Genomic DNA, 17,633 nt, shown 5'->3' with positions numbered 1-17,633 from the left:
AGTGTCTTATTGAGATGAGAAGAGCTCAACATGCTGCTGTCGACCGGCGAAGTGTTATTTAGGATGATTTTAATGCTGTCGTCATCGTGATGTCGTCTACGATTTACCGCTTCCGCCAAACATATATCAGAAACCCAGAAGTATACAAATACAAGATCAAGATAACGCGATAATTGAGGTCGTATTCTAAGAATAGACCAAGGCCTTAAGAAAGAACTTGAAATGCATGAAGAAGCAGAGTCTGGACTAAAAAGAACTATACACAGAAAACCCGTTCCACGTGACCAGATGACATAGTCACTGAGATTCTCATGTTTGAAGTTATGAGGATCGCATTATGTCTCCTGATAGACTAGTAAGTGTGCTCTACCATGAATTGTGCTTTTTATTCTCAAATTCAGCGTAGCCGACCTCCAAAAATCGTACTTATCAGACCATCATTGTGTCATGTGACAGTTGAGGCATCAAACTTGATACATACCCTGCAAACCACCGTAGATCGTAACGTTCTACCTTAAAACAAAATTGATGACAAAGGCATGCACAGAATGTTTCATACCCTTCATGATACTAGTCAGCGCATGCACTTTCTTTGGGCCTTTTCTCAAAACACACTGACGCAAGACCCCATCCCATCGGACTTAGATGTAGGTTGCACCTTCATGCCGGGTCAATAGAGTTATTGCTGGGACAACGTAGCTAACTTAGTATCCTCAGGCCCCAAACTCTGTTTCATTAGATCTAATAAGAATAACGGATCCCATCTTTCACGCGTCCGGGAGGCAACCACTTCATAGGGCTCGGCTTCACTTTATATTACGCGCTATCACCTTATGCAACCTTGGTGGGGAGCTAGGTCGTTTATTCAGCTCCCCTCGATTGTTACTTTCCGGAGAAACGAATTGGCCCGTAAAGGCCAGAGTTACACTATAAGGCACCACTTACCTACCCAATAGCAGTGGCTTTGAGGGTACTCAAATTGATGCTCAACGAAGACTTTCTCAAACAGTATAACAACAAAATGGCTTTCTGCGTGTAATCCGAAACGAAAGGCCCCTACCACGCTCAATTTCTCTTCAAGTCGAATTCCGATAGCAAAGATGACACTGAGGAGCTTGTTCGCTTTTTTTGGTCGGCCTTGTGAAGCATTTGGGCTGTCCCGAAGATCGAGAATCGGAGACTGGGCTTTTTAGCCATCTATTCTTAGTTAGATGAGGTAAATCGGTAATGTGACGTCTCTTTCGCCGGATGGGTCACGTAAAACTATCGAATCCCCTAAGGATAAGAATAAGATACTGAGCGCGTAGCCTTTAACAGGACATTTTTGCTTTACTTTTCTCCTTTTTACATATTATTGAGAATAATTTAATATCATCTTCCAACGAGCTAAATTATAGCGTGCTTAAATTAGAAAATATCTGAATCTTGGCCCCCGGGAGATGATAACGAGAATGTAAGGCGGTGAAGGAGAAGTGACGGGGGCGGGTGCTAGGCGTTAGGGGGTTGAAAACTTGATTTGAGCATCAGGCAGCTGGAAACTGGGTCTCAACTACGTTCACCCTCAAGCGTCGCTTAGTTGCGAAGGACACATTGAGAACGGAATATGTGGCTACGGCTGAGTGGACGAAGCCCCGTATTTTATTACACCCTGTAGTCAAATGTAATTCGCACATCATCGGAAGAACTTATATCGCAAGTTTGTAAGGTATTGGTCAGTCTGGAGGGTGCCTAACTTAAAAGTCGGATAAGAGCCGAGTCACGCGACCGCATTGACCCTAATCGCAACGGACAGACCACGTCGCAATAATTCATAGTACTATCCAGGTACCATTTGCAAGTAGGATACAGACTGTATGAAATCTGGTTGCATAACAAGGTTGCTTTGAACAATTTGCAGCGATTCCGCTTGGGGCTCCGAATAGAACTGTGGAGAGTTGGCGATACGCGGCCAATAGGAGCAGTCGACTAATCTTGGCAGATTCGATGCCTCCATTAGGGGGCACGCGACAAGTTGCCCAGTTAAAATTTCTTCCCAAAAGAAGATGTAGTTCACTTGGGAATCTATACGAAACTTAGAATAGCTGTGCCTGCGTCAAGTCATGATTGAACCACGCCTCTCATACCGGAGGCTTTTTTAGCCCCATTTGGGGCCCTGTAAGGCGACCCTGTCATTTCCATGCCTCGACGATTTCTGCCGATCATTGACCGAATCACCTCGTGGCGGGATGTGGAGTAACCATCACGACCGCCCGTTGGACCCTGGAGAGCCTTGCGCGCCCATTTCCGTTCGTCTCTCAGATTCCAATTTTAGCAAGCTGCAACTCATGCCTTCTCTCTCCCTTACGCTCATATAGACAGTCGTCCTCCTCCTAGACGTGTCTTCTGCTATATAGGTCCATGAATTAACGTCCCCTGCGCTTCTTTACATGCGTACGTGATGAAATCTTCCGACCGACTAGGGGGCTTCCCCCACCAACTTGGTGGCCGTTTCCGGGAAGCGCTTCTCTTCGCTCTCGCCGTCGCCAAATCTCCTCAGGAACATATTGACATCGGATGGGAAATTTCACGCAAATACTTCTTTTCCGTCATTTTTATCTCCCTCGTGCTGTCGAAATGCTTCCATGTCTTCATCCATTTGAAGTCACTGACACTCTCCTCCCTTCTCTGGGGCCCCACCTTCTTCTTGGTGGATATCGTATTGATCCTGGTCGCGTGCGGCCTCACCCGGTCATTTCAATGGCGTACTACTAGAGACATAGCAGCTGCGGTCATTGTGATCTTCAGGTAAGTGTTTTTTTTTTCTTGTTCAGTTCGGACTTTGGAAACGCTAACGCAGTTTTAGTCTTGGTGTTTCTGGAATGAGCGCTGCTAATATCTCCTTTTATGTTCAAACCGGCTTGGAGATCTACTGGCGAAGATCGAAAACATTCCATAAGAGTGTGTCCGCCAAGACTGTCTTGGGAGGGTTATTTGTCGCGTTCCTCGTCGAGGGATTGATCATGGTTGGTGCATACTTTGCTACACCGTATTTATTCCGTGCTACAGATGCGTTTCTGGAGGTCTGGGCTTCAGTCTTCTCCGCCGCGTTCAGTCGCTGCCGTCGCAAGAAGCCCTTGCCAGACCCAGAGATTTACGAGGAGATCGCTATCGATGACTACCATGACAGCGACAGTGATTCGGTGGCCTTGCTGGATACGCCTAGAGTTCCTCCTGTACGGACGACACACTCGCTATGGAAGCGTGCGATCATCGTCCTGTGCAGCTCCGTGGTAATTCTCCTGAGTCTTATTCGTCCACAGGATACAGCTTACAGCTTCCTCTCTGAGTCTCTGCCTCTCGCGCCGTTTGGTGGCCCCAAATATCGGCCCGCCCATGTAACCGCCGCAACGCTACCGGGTTATTACCCTTTGCTGAAGGATAACTCTGCTTTGGATCATTTCCCGACATTTGACTGGCTCCCTGTGGACGACGCAACAGGTGAATTCCCTGATTGGTCGCCTTTCCGCTACCTTGAGTTCAACAGGACAATCCAGGAATCTAAATATGCCCACTATAACCCACTGAAAGATCCTTTGCATATTCCGAACCTTCAAAACAACATTTTGGAGCCTCTTCGGGATGCGCTTCACAACGGAAGTGTGAAGATTAAGCATATCATTCTTGTCAAGTTGGAAAGCACTCGCCAGGATATTTGGCCCTTCCGCTCGGACTCCTTCATGATGGATCTCATTGATAAGTCATACAAAAATGGCAGTATCCCCAAGGACGTTATGGCCAGATTATCCAACCTCACCCCCACTGCTGAGAGGCTGACCGGATTCGAAACCGGCTTCCGCAAGGGCGAGGAGCATCCCAAGCCATATGGAGGCATCAGTGCAAGCAAAGCTTACACATCAGGTACCTATACTCTGAAGAGTATCACGGGCACTGTTTGTGGTGCCAACCCCATGGCTGTCGAAAACCAACTCGAGTATATGCACGATATTTACCAGCCGTGTTTGCCGCACATTTTTGAAGCATTAAATCATCAGCCTAACACAACCGCCGAGGGTGCTGATTGGACTTCTTGGCCTTGGCACACTATGTGGATGCAATCGCACTACGGTACCTGGGATAAGCAGGAGAATCTCACTCCTCATCTAGGCTACAAAGACATCATGACAAGAGAATCTATTAATGACAATGGGAGGAAATACATACCGGAAGAAAATGAAGAGGAGGAACATCATGGACACGAGGACAAGGTTTTGAAGAACTATATTCGTGATCTGTTTGCCGACGCCAAAAAGAACAATACTCGTGTCTTCCTCAGTCATTTGACCCACAATACCCATACTCCTTACTTCATCCCCGGTGAATACGAGGAAATGTTGGGTGATGCGGGTTCCGGTCTCAACTTGAAGTTAAACAGACATCTCAATACCATGCACTACCAAGACCAGTGGATTTCTGAGATCCTTGAGGTTCTTGAAGAAGCTGGTGTTGCAGACGAGACTCTCCTTGTCATGGCCGGTGATCAGTAAGTTCTGCCCATACGAAACACCCTATTCAAGAATTCTGCTAACCAGATTACAGCGGTCTATCACTTCCTAATGACGGTGGTATCACAGCCTTCCATGACCCCCATGTTGCCAGTTTCCATGTGCCTCTGTTCTTCTCGCACCCCAAGATACCTCAAATCGAAGTTGATAGCCCGGTTCTCTCAACTCAAATCCTTCCCACCCTCTTGGATCTCCTCATTGAAACCGGCTCAATGGACGAGCAATCCACAAAGATCCTTAATGACTTGTTGCCATTGTACGAGGGCCAGTCAATGCTACGACCACTCATCACCGAGAAAGACGGCAAGCAAGAATGGCATTTCTCTACAATGAACCCTGGCGGAACATGGGTTTCCATGCGATCCGCGGCCCAGCCATACCGCCTCGTCGTACCTCTGGTAGCTGATGCACCATGGCGATTCACCAACGTCATCAAAGACCCCTTTGAGCTGTCTCCCGAGGAAGACCTTGATGTTGTCACTCTGATTGACGTCGTGCAGAACACTGCTGGCGTCGATGCAGCCAGGTGGCTGAATGAGGCTGCACATGTTGCTCAGTGGTGGATCTTGGAGAACAGACGGCGCTGGAAGTTCGATCCTAATAACCCGGAGTCTCCCAACGGGTTGATTGTTTGATTGCCTGATACGTTTGTTCAAACGAGAGAAGCTGTTTATCCTCTCCCACTGTATTCTGTTGGCATCTTAGTTTCTCCAGGCAGAACGGCGGAACAAGTCTAGCCGCGCGCGGTCCACGGACTGCACAATTTGTATATTAACAATTTTGCTTTTTGATGTATAGTTATTTTTTTTTCAGGAGGATTGTTCGGGTGCGGATTTGCTAGCCCTTTTGGTCACATTGAGGACCCGCGATCTCTACCTCACCTCGCCCATGACATATCAATACATGCCCATATACGTGTTTCGGAATATTCAGAAGAGACATAGACGAATTCTATACCGTGTTTTTTGGAATTGCGAAATAGATGTCATGTCCTTGGTATTTGACCTAAAAAGGCTTTGCGGCACTGTCACAGTCAAACGGTCACCATGAAGACTTACAGTAGCCGGAACTCATGAGAGGCTGCTTGTTAGAAATTCAGCTCCATGACATTCAACAGCTTATCTTGGTTCTAGATAGTATTTCCACTGGGGCACAACCGCTTATCTCGTGAGTAGAAAGCTGCTCCGATTGGCGGCATTGCAATATGGAGTGACACGGTATAAGTTGTGATTGGTGGAGGCATTTTGCCGGGTTTTGTACCTTAGCTGGTACTGTTTCTTTGGGGGTATTGGTAGTCTAGCTCACTGAATAGACTTCTGCCCATACTTACACTCAGTGAGCAGCGAGCTCCCTGGGCACTTGGTGAACGCTTGTCTTTTTTTTGCTGTTCGAATACTTCCTGACTGATTCCGTGCTGTGCCTTTTTTTTCTATCCTCTTTCTTCAGTAAACAGGATGTACGTATGCCCAACAAAGATCAGTTGTTGATTAAGTGCCGTATTGTTTCTTGTCCTTTCATTGAACCTCCGCCGTTCATCCTTTTTCTGCGCTAAGAACTTCGCTGTAATGTCTCATCTGATCGCATGCGAAACAGTTCTTACTCCGCCATTGAGTAATTTCGTAAACGAATCGCAACGTGCCTATTACAACGTATATGAGATGTCCAAGGCCATCGTAGTAGGCCTTTTTTCAATCACTGGTAAAGTTGGTGTTTCACTGTCCATTCGGAGTTCCAGCTAGATTTTCCTGAAAAGGAAATTTCATGAGCTCCGATGCCGAAGCCTTGTCGGCCACTTTATTTCAAGTCTCCAAGCCTTATGATTTTCTTTCCTCGGGCACAATTGAGATCAAGATGCCAATGTCTCGTGGAAATGGGCAGCTGCGATCATGCGAGCCTTGTCGGAAGTCCAAACTTGGATGCGACCACCAAAGTCCCATCTGCGGTCGATGCCGCTCTCATGGCCAAGTCGAACGTTGCTTCTCTCATTCTGCTCAGCTCACTGAGCTGCACGCACAGCCATCCAGAGTAGTCTCGCACAGACCCCAGAAACGACAGCGCCCGGGCAATCAGTTGGTATTTCGTTTGGATCGAAACATTCCCAACACAGCCGCGCCAAGCCTGTCGCTCCCAGATGAAGAATATACGCCACTCAGCCAGCATATTGCAAGATGGGCTCCGACTGGAAAACAGAGTCTGGGACACAGGGTGCCAGGGCGGTTCTCTCCCCAAAGCATCTTACCCATCGAAGAAGCAGGTAACCCACCAACACTTACCTCACCAAGCGACAGCAGCCAGGTGTTGCTAGGAGTTGAGATTCTATCCCACCTGCAGAAAATACGTTGGTTCTGCGAGATCATTGAATTGAAGAACAAAGTATCCCCGGGATGGTTTCTCGGTCCTTCTATAACTCGCGCCCTATGTGATTCTATGGAGCGAATGTATGATTGTGCGATCCGCAGCTCACAGAGCACCCATACATCGCTGGCTACTTTGTCCCGACAAATATTTGTTAACACATCGAACGAGGTTCAAACATATTCGACGATAAATGCGCCTGAATATTTTGATTCGATAACCGCGAGATGGGAAACCATTGGACTCGTCTTCGCCCTATTGGGGACAGCACTGTTCCTTACACCCGATGATAATCCGATCTTCACACATCGGAACCCATGGAATCTTGATAAGTCCGAGCTCAGAAACATAGCCATCGCTGTTGGTGAGATTTGCTGCCAATTTTGCAATAATGCTAGGGCAACTAGCGATCCATTTTCCTGGCTTATTACCCAGCAAATAGTGCTCTTGACTATGATGTGTAACTATAATGGTAACCAATCTTTAATATTACCTCTCGAAAAAGTGAAACATAGCTGATTTTCGGGTAGACTATAGAGTCTGGCAAAAGCTCGGAGATCTATCAACTACCGTCTACGCACTTTGCTTACATCAATCCGGTGGTTATCTTGAAGAAAGATTTCCGTTTTTCTTGGTTGAGATCAGAAAGAGAGTCATGGTTTGCGCATACGCAATTGATAAGGAGCTAGCAACTTCTTTGGGACGTCCTCCTCGGATCTGTTCTCGCTACTGTGCCATCCCGCTCCCTTTGGATATAAGCTACGAGACTATGGTACTCCCACGTTGTGAAGCGAAGAAAGCACTGCAAAATCTCAATGAAAATGGCTGGAATACTGAAGGAAAGCTGACCGTTGGCGTCAGGCTTCGGGTCATAAAACTGATAAGTTTGCTACGAGAAAGTATCTTAGAATTGTCTTTGGGTCCTATAACTCAAGATATTCTAGCAAGAGCTGAGTTCGTATCCCACCCATGTATACTTCATACATTTCTGATATTAAGAGACTGATACGAAGCTTCTACACAGAAATTTAATTCAGGAATCGCGCCGAACGCAACAGGAACTTCCATCGTTTTTACGCTGGTGCCCAGAGGAAGCTACTGCGGGTGCCTACAGATCTGCCAAAGACGAGGGTCGCGCTTTCACCCACCTAGAGTTTACCTACCAGGAATTTCTGCTACATCGAATCTTGCTAAAGCGCATTGGGATAAGCTCAGAAGGTCTCATTGAGAGCTCGTTGGAAATACTTATCACGCTATCTGACAGGATTGCGATCCAGACCCGGCCAGCTCACTTGATGACGAATATGTCGTGGGATGTGAGACTACACTAGTCCTCGATACTACCATGAAATCGCATAAGCTCACATAATTTTAGTTGTGTTACATGGGCCTTCCTGCCGCAGGTATTCTGACTTCGGCACTACTTTCGGAGAATACTTCTCAGATACCGAATGTATCATTACTGTCGTTGCCTGCCAACTTCCGTTCGCTTACTATCCAAAAGCTCAGTCTTTTTGTCTCTCATCTGACCATGCTGGTATCGCCGCACCAAGGAATATATGAGATTGCCCAGCAAGGAGCGAGATTTATTCGACGGGTTCTCGATCGAATTGAGTCTACATATCTCCAGCCGGCCTCGTCGTTGCCAGATATTGAACTACCTGAAAGCTGGCTTGAAAACTGTGATTTAGACGGTGAACTCGATTTTATGGCCTGGTTCGACAACATTCAGTGGTCTCAGGAGGCTTTGTTAAACTTCACTTGAATTACCTACAGCCATTTTCCATCCAATACAAACCTTCACATTTCAATAAAAACCCCCGGGCTTTACTGGAAGTAATGGTTTAAGTCACGCGAGAACCCCGATGGAAATAACAGCATCAAATGCAATAATATGCACCTAGCTCATGTTCAGGTACTTTCTTGTCATCACAAGGGATCCAAGTAAAGGACTTAGCAAACTACAATTTTACACATGATAGAAAAATATGTGTTGATGCCCTAGCTAACTTTCATCTCCACATTACCGTGCTTCGCTTTGTTTATAACAGTTGATTACATGTGAAACTTCCTCGCTGTTTCCTTCGATCCCTGTCACGACTTCCAGAGACTCTGAATCAAGAGAAGCACTTTTTCTGAAACAAAAATAAAAGAGACACCCAGCAAAAAATCCAACTATTCCGAGAGATCCATACATCCAGACGAGATAAGGGTCTTGGGAAACCGGAGTGAGACCGATGCAAATAGCTGCCGCGACACCAATCATCAGCCAAAACAAGGCAGAGATAAAGGACCTCAAACTAAAACATACGTCAATTGTTTACGAACAAGTATTGAAGGTGGCTTTAACTTACTTTTGGGGGGCGTTCGTGAAGGCAAGTTCCAAGCCAGTCACAATAACGAAGGCTTCTGACATAGCGACAAAAATGTACGCCGGAGCTTGAATCCAAACGTGTATACTGTTGCTCGGTGAGGTGTAAATGAAGTGTTGTAACACGCTTGCGTAGACCATGGAGAATGAGACAAGCAGAAATCCGGTAAATATTCGACGGACTGGACTGAAGTTGATTTTGAATTTGCGGAGTAATGGATAAAGTCCCACTAAGATGATTGTAAGTTAATGCTTCAATCGGCATGATAACAACAATACATACAGTCAAGGAGCGGAATGAAAATGCATAAGGCGATTGGATCTAGGTTCTGGAGCAGATCGTTCGGTGTTCCATGCAGTGCCATTTGACCAGCTTGTGAGATGAGGTTGTTCCAAATCTGGACCCAACAGATAAAATAAAACGGGAGGAAAACAAACATCTAGGGGACGTGTAAGCACTCAATTATGGAAGTAAATAGAGTCTCAACCCACTCTGCAGCTTCTAAACCCTCTACGGACGTCTGCAACGTACTGATCCGTATATCGTGATGAGGATGCAAATGGATATCTCCCCAAGCGGCCGGCAGCCTCAAGAGATGAAGGCTTTGCATCATGGAAATTCTTCTCTTGGCGAACGATATTCAAGACTTTACACGCATCTATGATTGCGGAGCCCTGTGGAGGAACCTTCACATATTTCTTCTGGCCAGATAAGAAAACAACGGCTGAGAGACATATTGCGCTGGAGATAGTTAGGTCGTAGCTTTTTAAAAAATAATGATTCTCATCGTAACTGTGACTTACATCAATGGAATCAGATACGCGAGCCAAAAGGACGCCTTGGCCTCAACATTAACCGTGATTAAGGGTGAGAGGGCACCAACGTTGACGACCCAGTAGAACCACATGAAGAGTCGCTGTATGGTCAACTCAGGATCAACAATCACAATCTCGCCGGACTTGAGCCGCTTTAGAGCGGGTTCCGCATTTTTGTATTGCTCGGCGCACATTGGAGTAACGTTGGCTTTGATTCCTCCGGTTCCCAGGCCAATGATGACCATGGCGGCGATCAATCCACCAAAGCCAGCATTACTCGCAATACCACTTGGTGTTGCAGAAGCGACCAGGATGATCAGTCCGACGATGTAAATTGCCAGAGAGATTGTAATCGCTTTGAATTTGCCTACATATTGATCTGGCAAGCTATCAGCAACCGTTTTGTAAAATTTCACTGAAACTTAGACCCTACCTGCAACAATCGCGCCAATTATTGTAGAAGCGTAGGCCCAGAACTTGAAGAAGTTTCCTAGGGCTGATGCGACTGCTTGCCCTTTGCCTAGCGCACCAGGGAGATCTGAGCCTGGACGATAGGGGTTACTAGAAAGTAAAGGTTATAAGACACAGTCACCAAGACACTTGACGGCTCCATGCATGTTCATTGTAACATACTTGATATAATTTTGCAGTGGACCGCTGAGACCAAAGTAAGTGAACCGCTCGCCAAGCTGTTAAGTTTGGATGTGAATAAGCATGTAAATGTGGGTATCGGCGTATTAAGTGGGTAACATACCTCGACCACAAGGATCAGTAGTGCGACACGGGGAAACTTGTCAGGAACACGCCGATGGCCAGCGTAGATATCTACTGGGCCCTGTTCAACCTTCTGCATATCAGTTGTTTGCTCTCTTCGATCATTGACTGAGACGAAATCCATCTTGGCGGAGCAACTCGTTTACAGTGGTTTTTGTCGAACCACACAGAAAGACGACAATTTTCTCCTGACGAGAACTGTAGATGGGGTATTGAATATAATTAACGCTTGGTGAAACAAACATGGACAAATCCGGGGTGGCCCTGACATCCCCGCAGATAAGCCGCCCCTGCAATGCCTATCGGAGCCCTAGATCGGAGTCCAGGTGCGCTTCTATGCCGCCAACCGGAGTCCTGCAGGATTTCCGAAGTTTATTGAGCGGTCACAAAACCTACCACCACTGGCATCACCTGACAGAGATTGTTAACCATTGGGTTCGCTTTTTTCTTTGACATTCTGCTAGCACAATCCCTTCCAAACATTATCCAACTGCTCTACGAGGTCACAATGGCAACTACGCAGACAGCATTTATTTCGATAGAAGAGCCCAGAAATGATTCACGTCTATCCATTCCGAAAAGTCTCCTTACTGGCTTAGACCCTGAGTGGGTAAGTTTATGGGAAAGACATGGTAGCTCCATGGTGCGGGCCGATGAGCTATCCCTTGAGGAATTTCGAAAGGATCCCGCTGCTTACAGCTTCACATTTCCAACGTGCCCTGGTATGTCAAAGTCCTAATTTTGATTTCTAAAACAGGATATCGATGGAGAATTCATACTCACCGTAATTTAGGGCCGCCTGTCTTTCATGTTGAGGATTTGGAAATTCCCGTTTCGAACCCTGCTGGAAATATCATGATCAGAGTCTATACACCAGCTGGACCGGGACCTTTTCCGGTTCATTTAAATTTTCATGGAGGTATGCATAACCATATTGAAGTTAAAACCACAGTTTTGAACACTAAAAGTCGATTGTGTATTACAAATTCAGGCGGATGGGTTCTTGGAAATTTAAATTCCGAGGCAGCATGGTGCAGACACATGTGCAATAAAGCTCAAATCAAAATTGTCGATGTTGACTACCGCCTCGCCCCCGAGTTTCCCTATCCGACCAGCATCTACGACTCATGGGATGCTGTGAAATGGGTAATTACGATGCACTATACACGCTTCGTTCGATTTGGCTGACGTGGAATGTGGATACAGACAATAAAAAATGCTTCGAATCTTAACATTGATTCAACTAGTGTCTCTATTGGGGGTCTATCAGCAGGGGGTCAAATGACAGCTGTACTAGGCCATTTTGCCCGGGATGCCGGCATTGAACTGAAATTACAGTTGATCATTGTTCCGGCAACAGATATGCGCTACTGTCTCAAAAGAAGGGAGCTTAATAAAACAACATGTCCCTATGAAAGTGTATTACTGTATCACAAAGCACCTTGGGGGCCCTTGGGGAGAGAGCAATGGTTTCTGAAGTATTGGCTGGGAGATGATGATGGTGAGACTGCCCTTCCTTGTTCGTCTATCCAAGTTCAATTCTTGTTTTACTGAAAATTACTTAGATGTTCAAGAGAGAATATTGACAAAGGATTGGATCTGCACACCCGTTCTCGCCCCTTTATTCGAAAACCTTGCGAGGGCACACATTATCACGGCTGAGTTTGATCTTGAACGGGACGAAGGAGAGTATTATGGTCATCTTTTGCAGAAGGCTGGGAACCATGTCACAATGAAAAGATACCCTGGAATGCCGCACGCATTTGCACACTACAATCACCCACAAAGAGGGCTTTCGCAAAGTTTTGTTTATATCGAAGATACAAGTCGGCTCCTTCGGGAGGTACATCTTGGCTAGAACAGAGAATGATCTGATTCAGCAGTTCCAGTCAAAATCAATGAGCCGTAAATTTCTCTATCGGAATTCAACATCATAAGTGTTAGTAGGTAGGTTATCCTGTACTAGTGTAGGAATCACATAAGACGCACGTGGTGTAGCCACTTCGGCACGTGGGCTTTTGCAGCCCTGGCCACTTACCATCATAAGTTGCGCCGGGTTATCTCATTGAACTATCGCTACACCATATCGCCTTAGCAAGTACATATCTGTTGTACACTTGTCTAAAGGTCGCTGGCGCTTAGAGGAGGCGTAGGCACGTGAAAAGTGGGGCCTGATGGTCTATCACTCTGATCATGTCCACGGGTTCATCCAACTTAGACACTTCCGACCGCTTAGCATCAGGAAAATCTTAGATGTCGAACAGGGCTCGTAGATACATGAGCAAGCGAGATCGCGCGTGTGACTCCTGTCGCACCAAGAAGGCAGCTTGTCGTATTGACCGATCGCCTCCCTGTTATCTCTGCACACTTCATGGGAAAGAGTGTACATTCATGCAGCCAACATCAAGACCACGACCACCGTTTCTCAATAGAGTGCGTCCAAATTTGAATGGAGAGATGAACCCGCTCCTGGGATTTCAGGCGGTCTCAGTCGGGGACTCAACCGAGGATAGTTTAATGGCGCTTGATAACGATGCAGCCAGTGTGGTTCTCACTGGGCCCCAAGGATTTCCAGATATTTTCGAGCGATCTGGGGCCTCGGTTTCGGGGGTATTTGAAGATGGGAACTGGGCGACTGGATTTAGTCCGGGCAACTTCTTTTGCACATCCCCGCAACCGCCCGGGTCTCAACAGTTGAAAGACGTGGAAACCCCAAATACAACTATCCCAGCAACCCTCTCACAGGAGGTTTCCGTTTGTCTTGATACTCACGTTTCCATGACAGCACAATTGCTGGGAAGTAGTGGCGACATGGACCCGTCGCTGATCAGTCGGTACCAGTATGACACATCCGGGGCATTTCGTTTCAAAAATCTCAACATCCAATCGATATCCTCAGGCTCCAATCCAACACAGTTTTTAATGTCAAACCCATCAGTATTCGGTTTCAGCAGGGAAGAAAATGGATGCAGCAAAGTTTCAACCATTGACACAAGGCAGAAATTGGAATTATTGGTACCAGCAGATATTGGCCGCAGACTTATCACTCTGTTTGATACGATCATCCTATCACAATATCCTTTGCTCGGGCCATCGGGTCAATTGGATCCCAAGACTACTCCGCCGCATTTTCTTGCCAGTGCGTACTTAATAGTCGAGCCCTTTACCAAATTTGATGAAAAGCTTTGCATTGATCTTGCATACGATAAGCCATCTGCCGTCGCACTTCATCAAATTATCAACGATGCGATTCTATATGAGATCCATGCACCGAAGCTATGTATCATACGTACATTGCTTACATTGGTCATTCGACCTTACCCAAACCCGATTGTGCTTGACAGTGGCTTGAAATGGACACAGCTTAGTACCCTTGTTGCTTGTGCTCATACGCTTGGACTACATCTAGATCCAAAGTCTTGGCAAATATCCTCACGAGAAATATTCCAGCGTCGATCCTTGTCTTGTCTCATTTATTCGACAGACAAGTGGCTTGCTTTGAGTCTTGGTCGCCCACCCTTGTTGACTTATGATAATTGGCTCGTGGCAGGTCTTAGCCAAAGTGATTATCTGATCAGTGGTCTTGACCCTCTGGCTTGGTCAAATGTTATGAAAAAAGCGGAACTCGACTCTCTACTTGACCGTGTTCTTGTACAATTATAGTAAGTTTATTTGCCTGTTTGTCAATCTTCTTTCTTTCCGCGACTGATCTTCATCAGCTCCCCTCGCGCTGTTAATGAATTATGTGGCGATGTTCAGAGAACTGTTGCAATAACGGGTCCACTACTTCAGGAACTTCATTCGTGGCATAAAGAATCATTCACATCATCAAGCCAGCCTTGCTCATCAGATCAAGGAAGATCAGTGAGACAGGACAGAACGCTTGAAATGAGCTATCATTATATCCATTTAATCATCTGTAGGGCTTTTCTCAGACCGTTCCTACAGCCAGCAGCCGAACTATCGAATGATGCACCTGGGGCAGAGTATTTGATGACATATCAGCAGGCCCGCATCTCAGGAGAAGCATGCATCATGGCAGCAGCTCGTTTTATACATGATCTAAGACCTGAGGATGTCGAGACTGTATGGCCAGCCTGGAGTGCCACCGCATTCTCATCCATATGTTTCCAAATACTGGAGATAGCCGCACGATCCGGTGATCGCAGGGAGGCAGACAAATGGGTAGCTTGTCTCCGTGACGTACGTCGAGACATGCGCTTGAAGGCCGAATTCTTACCCTGCCTGCATCTAGGCCTTTTGCGAATTGATTCTATTTTTTGGAAGGGAGTTGAAAATGTGTTGCATTTGCATAAGCATGTCCGGGAAGCCTTTGCATGTTGAAACATAAACCAGCTTCTTGACATAAGTTAACTGATTCAGTCAAGTCACCGCTCGCATATTTCTGCCAGAAAAGATTCTACTGCTTGAAGTCCATAGAATTGCTTAAAATCCGGGAATTGCGCATTGTTCAGATCTTGTACGTCAAGTAGGGAGGAAGGAAAAATGATGAAGGCTGAAGCTATTCAATGATAGAAATCCTATCATACGCCCCTACTGAGAGGTTTGACTAGCTTTCGGCAAACAGACTCTGATTTCACAAAATCTTTTGGCTGGGGCCAAGATCTCTCCACGAGTGGGTAGCGGAACGGACCGCGGTTTCCATAGTTTCGCCTGATCTCAGCAGCAGCTGTCAGTTTTTCAAAATTTTCTGGGCTTCTCTTCTTCGATCTTTAATTGAGGGTGCAAAATTATCCTATCAACGGCCAAAGTATCCTTATCATACAAATTCGCTAGTTATGTACAGAGCTCCCAAACACCTAATTCCAAAAGAAACACGTATAAGACGTCAGCCTCGTCTATGCGCGAGCCGCTTGTGTGCTCGAAGCTTGTCCTCCCGCCCAAGTCCAAATGTTTTGTTGCAGAGTGAACACTTCAACGCCTTCGGTGATATATGGGTTGATTTGATATGTCGCCATAGGCATGCCTCACGTGAAAAGCCCCCGGAATACACACAGCCCTTCCAACCACAATAGACCACAGAGCTCTGCGCACTGATTAATAGTCAGAATGCAACGATTCAAAGGGTAGGGGAGATAATTCGGGGAAGATACTCAGATCTTGGTGTTCGAGTTTCATCTTCGGAAATGCTGTGCTTTCTGAAGGCATGGCTATTGCCGACGAGGTCGGGGACCTCGTTGGGAAAGAGAGGACATTGGTCGGTCCTTTGAGATGATTCAAATGGTTTATACACATCAGTTTGTACGTCGGTCGGACAGGACCAAGGTGAGCTGCTGTCAGATCCTAATGAGAGGTCTTGTGATATCGGCGGGGATAATGCTGTGCTGTACGTCTTTGTCCCTCCAGAATATGGCTGCAGAGTAGCCATACATTGTATATCGGGAAATTGTAATTCTGCTGGAGGCGTACTTTCGTATGCCCCGGGCGTCAACGGATATGGCGAATACGGCGAATATAGCGAATAGTAATCCCTCCAATCCAAATCATTTGTTTGAGGGATGAAATTCTCGAAATGGTTGTAAGAGTCGCAAAAGAACGCCATCGCGGAGAGACTAAACAAAAGACTTATGTGGTGTGTGGAGAAATAGATTTGAAAAGTGATTTATGGCGTTGGAAGACCGATGCTTTTGGACATATGCAGGGCTCGTAATATAAGTAGTGTGCATGCTACAAGCCCTTTTCTATCAGTAGGGGGCTAGGTGCCACATCGGTGTCTTCATTTGGCGTATGCGGATATAGTAAAGAACAAAACGAGATAGGACTCAACGGGCGGAAATTACAGGCGTGTCAGTAACCTTAGATCTTCGCTGTGGAGTTATTTACATGCTCCAAACATGGACAAACTATACACTGCCGATCCTTAGCGCAACGCAGAGACGCGAAATCAAAGATACCAATGCTCGGCTTTTGTAGTACTGTTTCCCTTTTAGGGTATAGTGTGATTTCACCCCCATTCAACAGCTTGGTCCTTTCAATTTACCCCGTGACGGAACCCGTAAGCAGGGGCCAACAGGGGTACATGTTACTGCACGTCAGATCTTAGCGAAGAACGTGCATCTGCAGGATTCTCCTTCTCGTGAGAGTCACAACGCTCCATCCACCCCTTATGCACCTTTTTATACATCTTACTCGCTCTACTGGACGATATTGCTTTAAGATGTTTGCCTTGCAGTTGATACTAATGTATGGTCAAAGGGGGGATTCAAAGGTTGTCGGCTAGATCCCAGCGATACCCTACTCATACCCCGCCTACTGCGGTAGATACTCTGCTCCCTGAGCCAGTGCATACGAGGAACTGCATGGTGGTCAAATTAAAGCATGCAGGCGTTCTGGAACGCTTCCCAATATGGAACACTTCCAAATACGGAAGTCATCCGAAAAAGGACTAGACTGTCTTGGCATAGCCTTTTTCGTCGACGGCTGATCCCAAGGCTTGTATAAAGTGCTGATCGCAGGGTTGTGCTATTGAACCATGTCCTTTTCAAGATCAACTCTCCATTTACCGAGTATTTAGGTTAACTTGACGTGGTCCCACCGTCCGTCATGCCGCTGGCAGGACTAGTCCAATCCAGTAAATGGTACTCCTTGAATGTCTCACTTGCAGCTGTGCAGAAGTAGATTGAAGCTCTCTTTCTACTTCCTGGACCAGCTTGTCTACTTCTTCTCTCCACTGTCACGTCTTCCCTTCGTAGCACTGCAGAACCCAGAATACTCACGACAGAATGCACACACGACGCATAAATCATCTGCCGAAG

The 17,633-nt window shown here is 46.4% G+C and overlaps 6 protein-coding genes across 6 annotated transcripts; 5 read left to right on the top strand and 1 right to left on the bottom strand.

Moving 5' to 3' along the window:
- Window positions 1-2,437: 2,437 nt before the first annotated feature.
- N7511_004670 (uncharacterized protein) lies at window positions 2,438-5,176 on the top strand (the record flags this gene model as incomplete). Its single annotated transcript, XM_057127095.1, has 3 exons — window positions 2,438-2,784; window positions 2,843-4,519; window positions 4,576-5,176. 3 exons carry the CDS (start codon window positions 2,438-2,440, stop codon window positions 5,174-5,176), a joined length of 2,625 nt encoding a protein of 874 aa, XP_056985985.1.
- Window positions 5,177-6,392: 1,216 nt separating this feature from the next.
- N7511_004669 (Zn(II)2Cys6 transcription factor) lies at window positions 6,393-8,661 on the top strand (the record flags this gene model as incomplete). The annotated part of the gene is made up of 4 exons (XM_057127094.1): window positions 6,393-7,368; window positions 7,427-7,854; window positions 7,934-8,212; window positions 8,272-8,661. The coding sequence occupies 4 exons, from the start codon at window positions 6,393-6,395 to the stop codon at window positions 8,659-8,661; spliced, it is 2,073 nt and encodes a 690-aa protein (XP_056985984.1).
- Window positions 8,662-9,246: 585 nt separating this feature from the next.
- On the bottom strand, window positions 9,247-10,981 carry N7511_004668 (uncharacterized protein; the record flags this gene model as incomplete). Its single annotated transcript, XM_057127093.1, has 7 exons — window positions 9,247-9,497; window positions 9,551-9,707; window positions 9,787-10,009; window positions 10,072-10,462; window positions 10,517-10,644; window positions 10,717-10,772; window positions 10,838-10,981. 7 exons carry the CDS (start codon window positions 10,979-10,981, stop codon window positions 9,247-9,249), a joined length of 1,350 nt encoding a protein of 449 aa, XP_056985983.1.
- A 384-nt stretch (window positions 10,982-11,365) lies between these two features.
- On the top strand, window positions 11,366-12,045 carry N7511_004667 (Alpha/beta hydrolase fold-3; the record flags this gene model as incomplete). The annotated part of the gene is made up of 2 exons (XM_057127092.1): window positions 11,366-11,579; window positions 11,615-12,045. The coding sequence occupies 2 exons, from the start codon at window positions 11,366-11,368 to the stop codon at window positions 12,043-12,045; spliced, it is 645 nt and encodes a 214-aa protein (XP_056985982.1).
- Window positions 12,046-12,051: 6 nt separating this feature from the next.
- N7511_004666 (uncharacterized protein) lies at window positions 12,052-12,715 on the top strand (the record flags this gene model as incomplete). The annotated part of the gene is made up of 2 exons (XM_057127091.1): window positions 12,052-12,358; window positions 12,423-12,715. 2 exons carry the CDS (start codon window positions 12,052-12,054, stop codon window positions 12,713-12,715), a joined length of 600 nt encoding a protein of 199 aa, XP_056985981.1.
- Window positions 12,716-13,110: 395 nt separating this feature from the next.
- On the top strand, window positions 13,111-15,201 carry N7511_004665 (uncharacterized protein; the record flags this gene model as incomplete). The annotated part of the gene is made up of 2 exons (XM_057127090.1): window positions 13,111-14,519; window positions 14,577-15,201. 2 exons carry the CDS (start codon window positions 13,111-13,113, stop codon window positions 15,199-15,201), a joined length of 2,034 nt encoding a protein of 677 aa, XP_056985980.1.
- Window positions 15,202-17,633: the final 2,432 nt, after the last annotated feature.

Source organism: Penicillium nucicola (genome assembly GCF_028828085.1).
Source record: "Penicillium nucicola strain IBT 29836 chromosome Unknown utg000003l, whole genome shotgun sequence".
NCBI lineage: Eukaryota > Fungi > Ascomycota > Eurotiomycetes > Eurotiales > Aspergillaceae > Penicillium > Penicillium nucicola.
The sequence above is the reverse complement of the archived record's forward strand: the minus strand, read 5'-3'. Positions and strand labels throughout refer to the sequence as shown.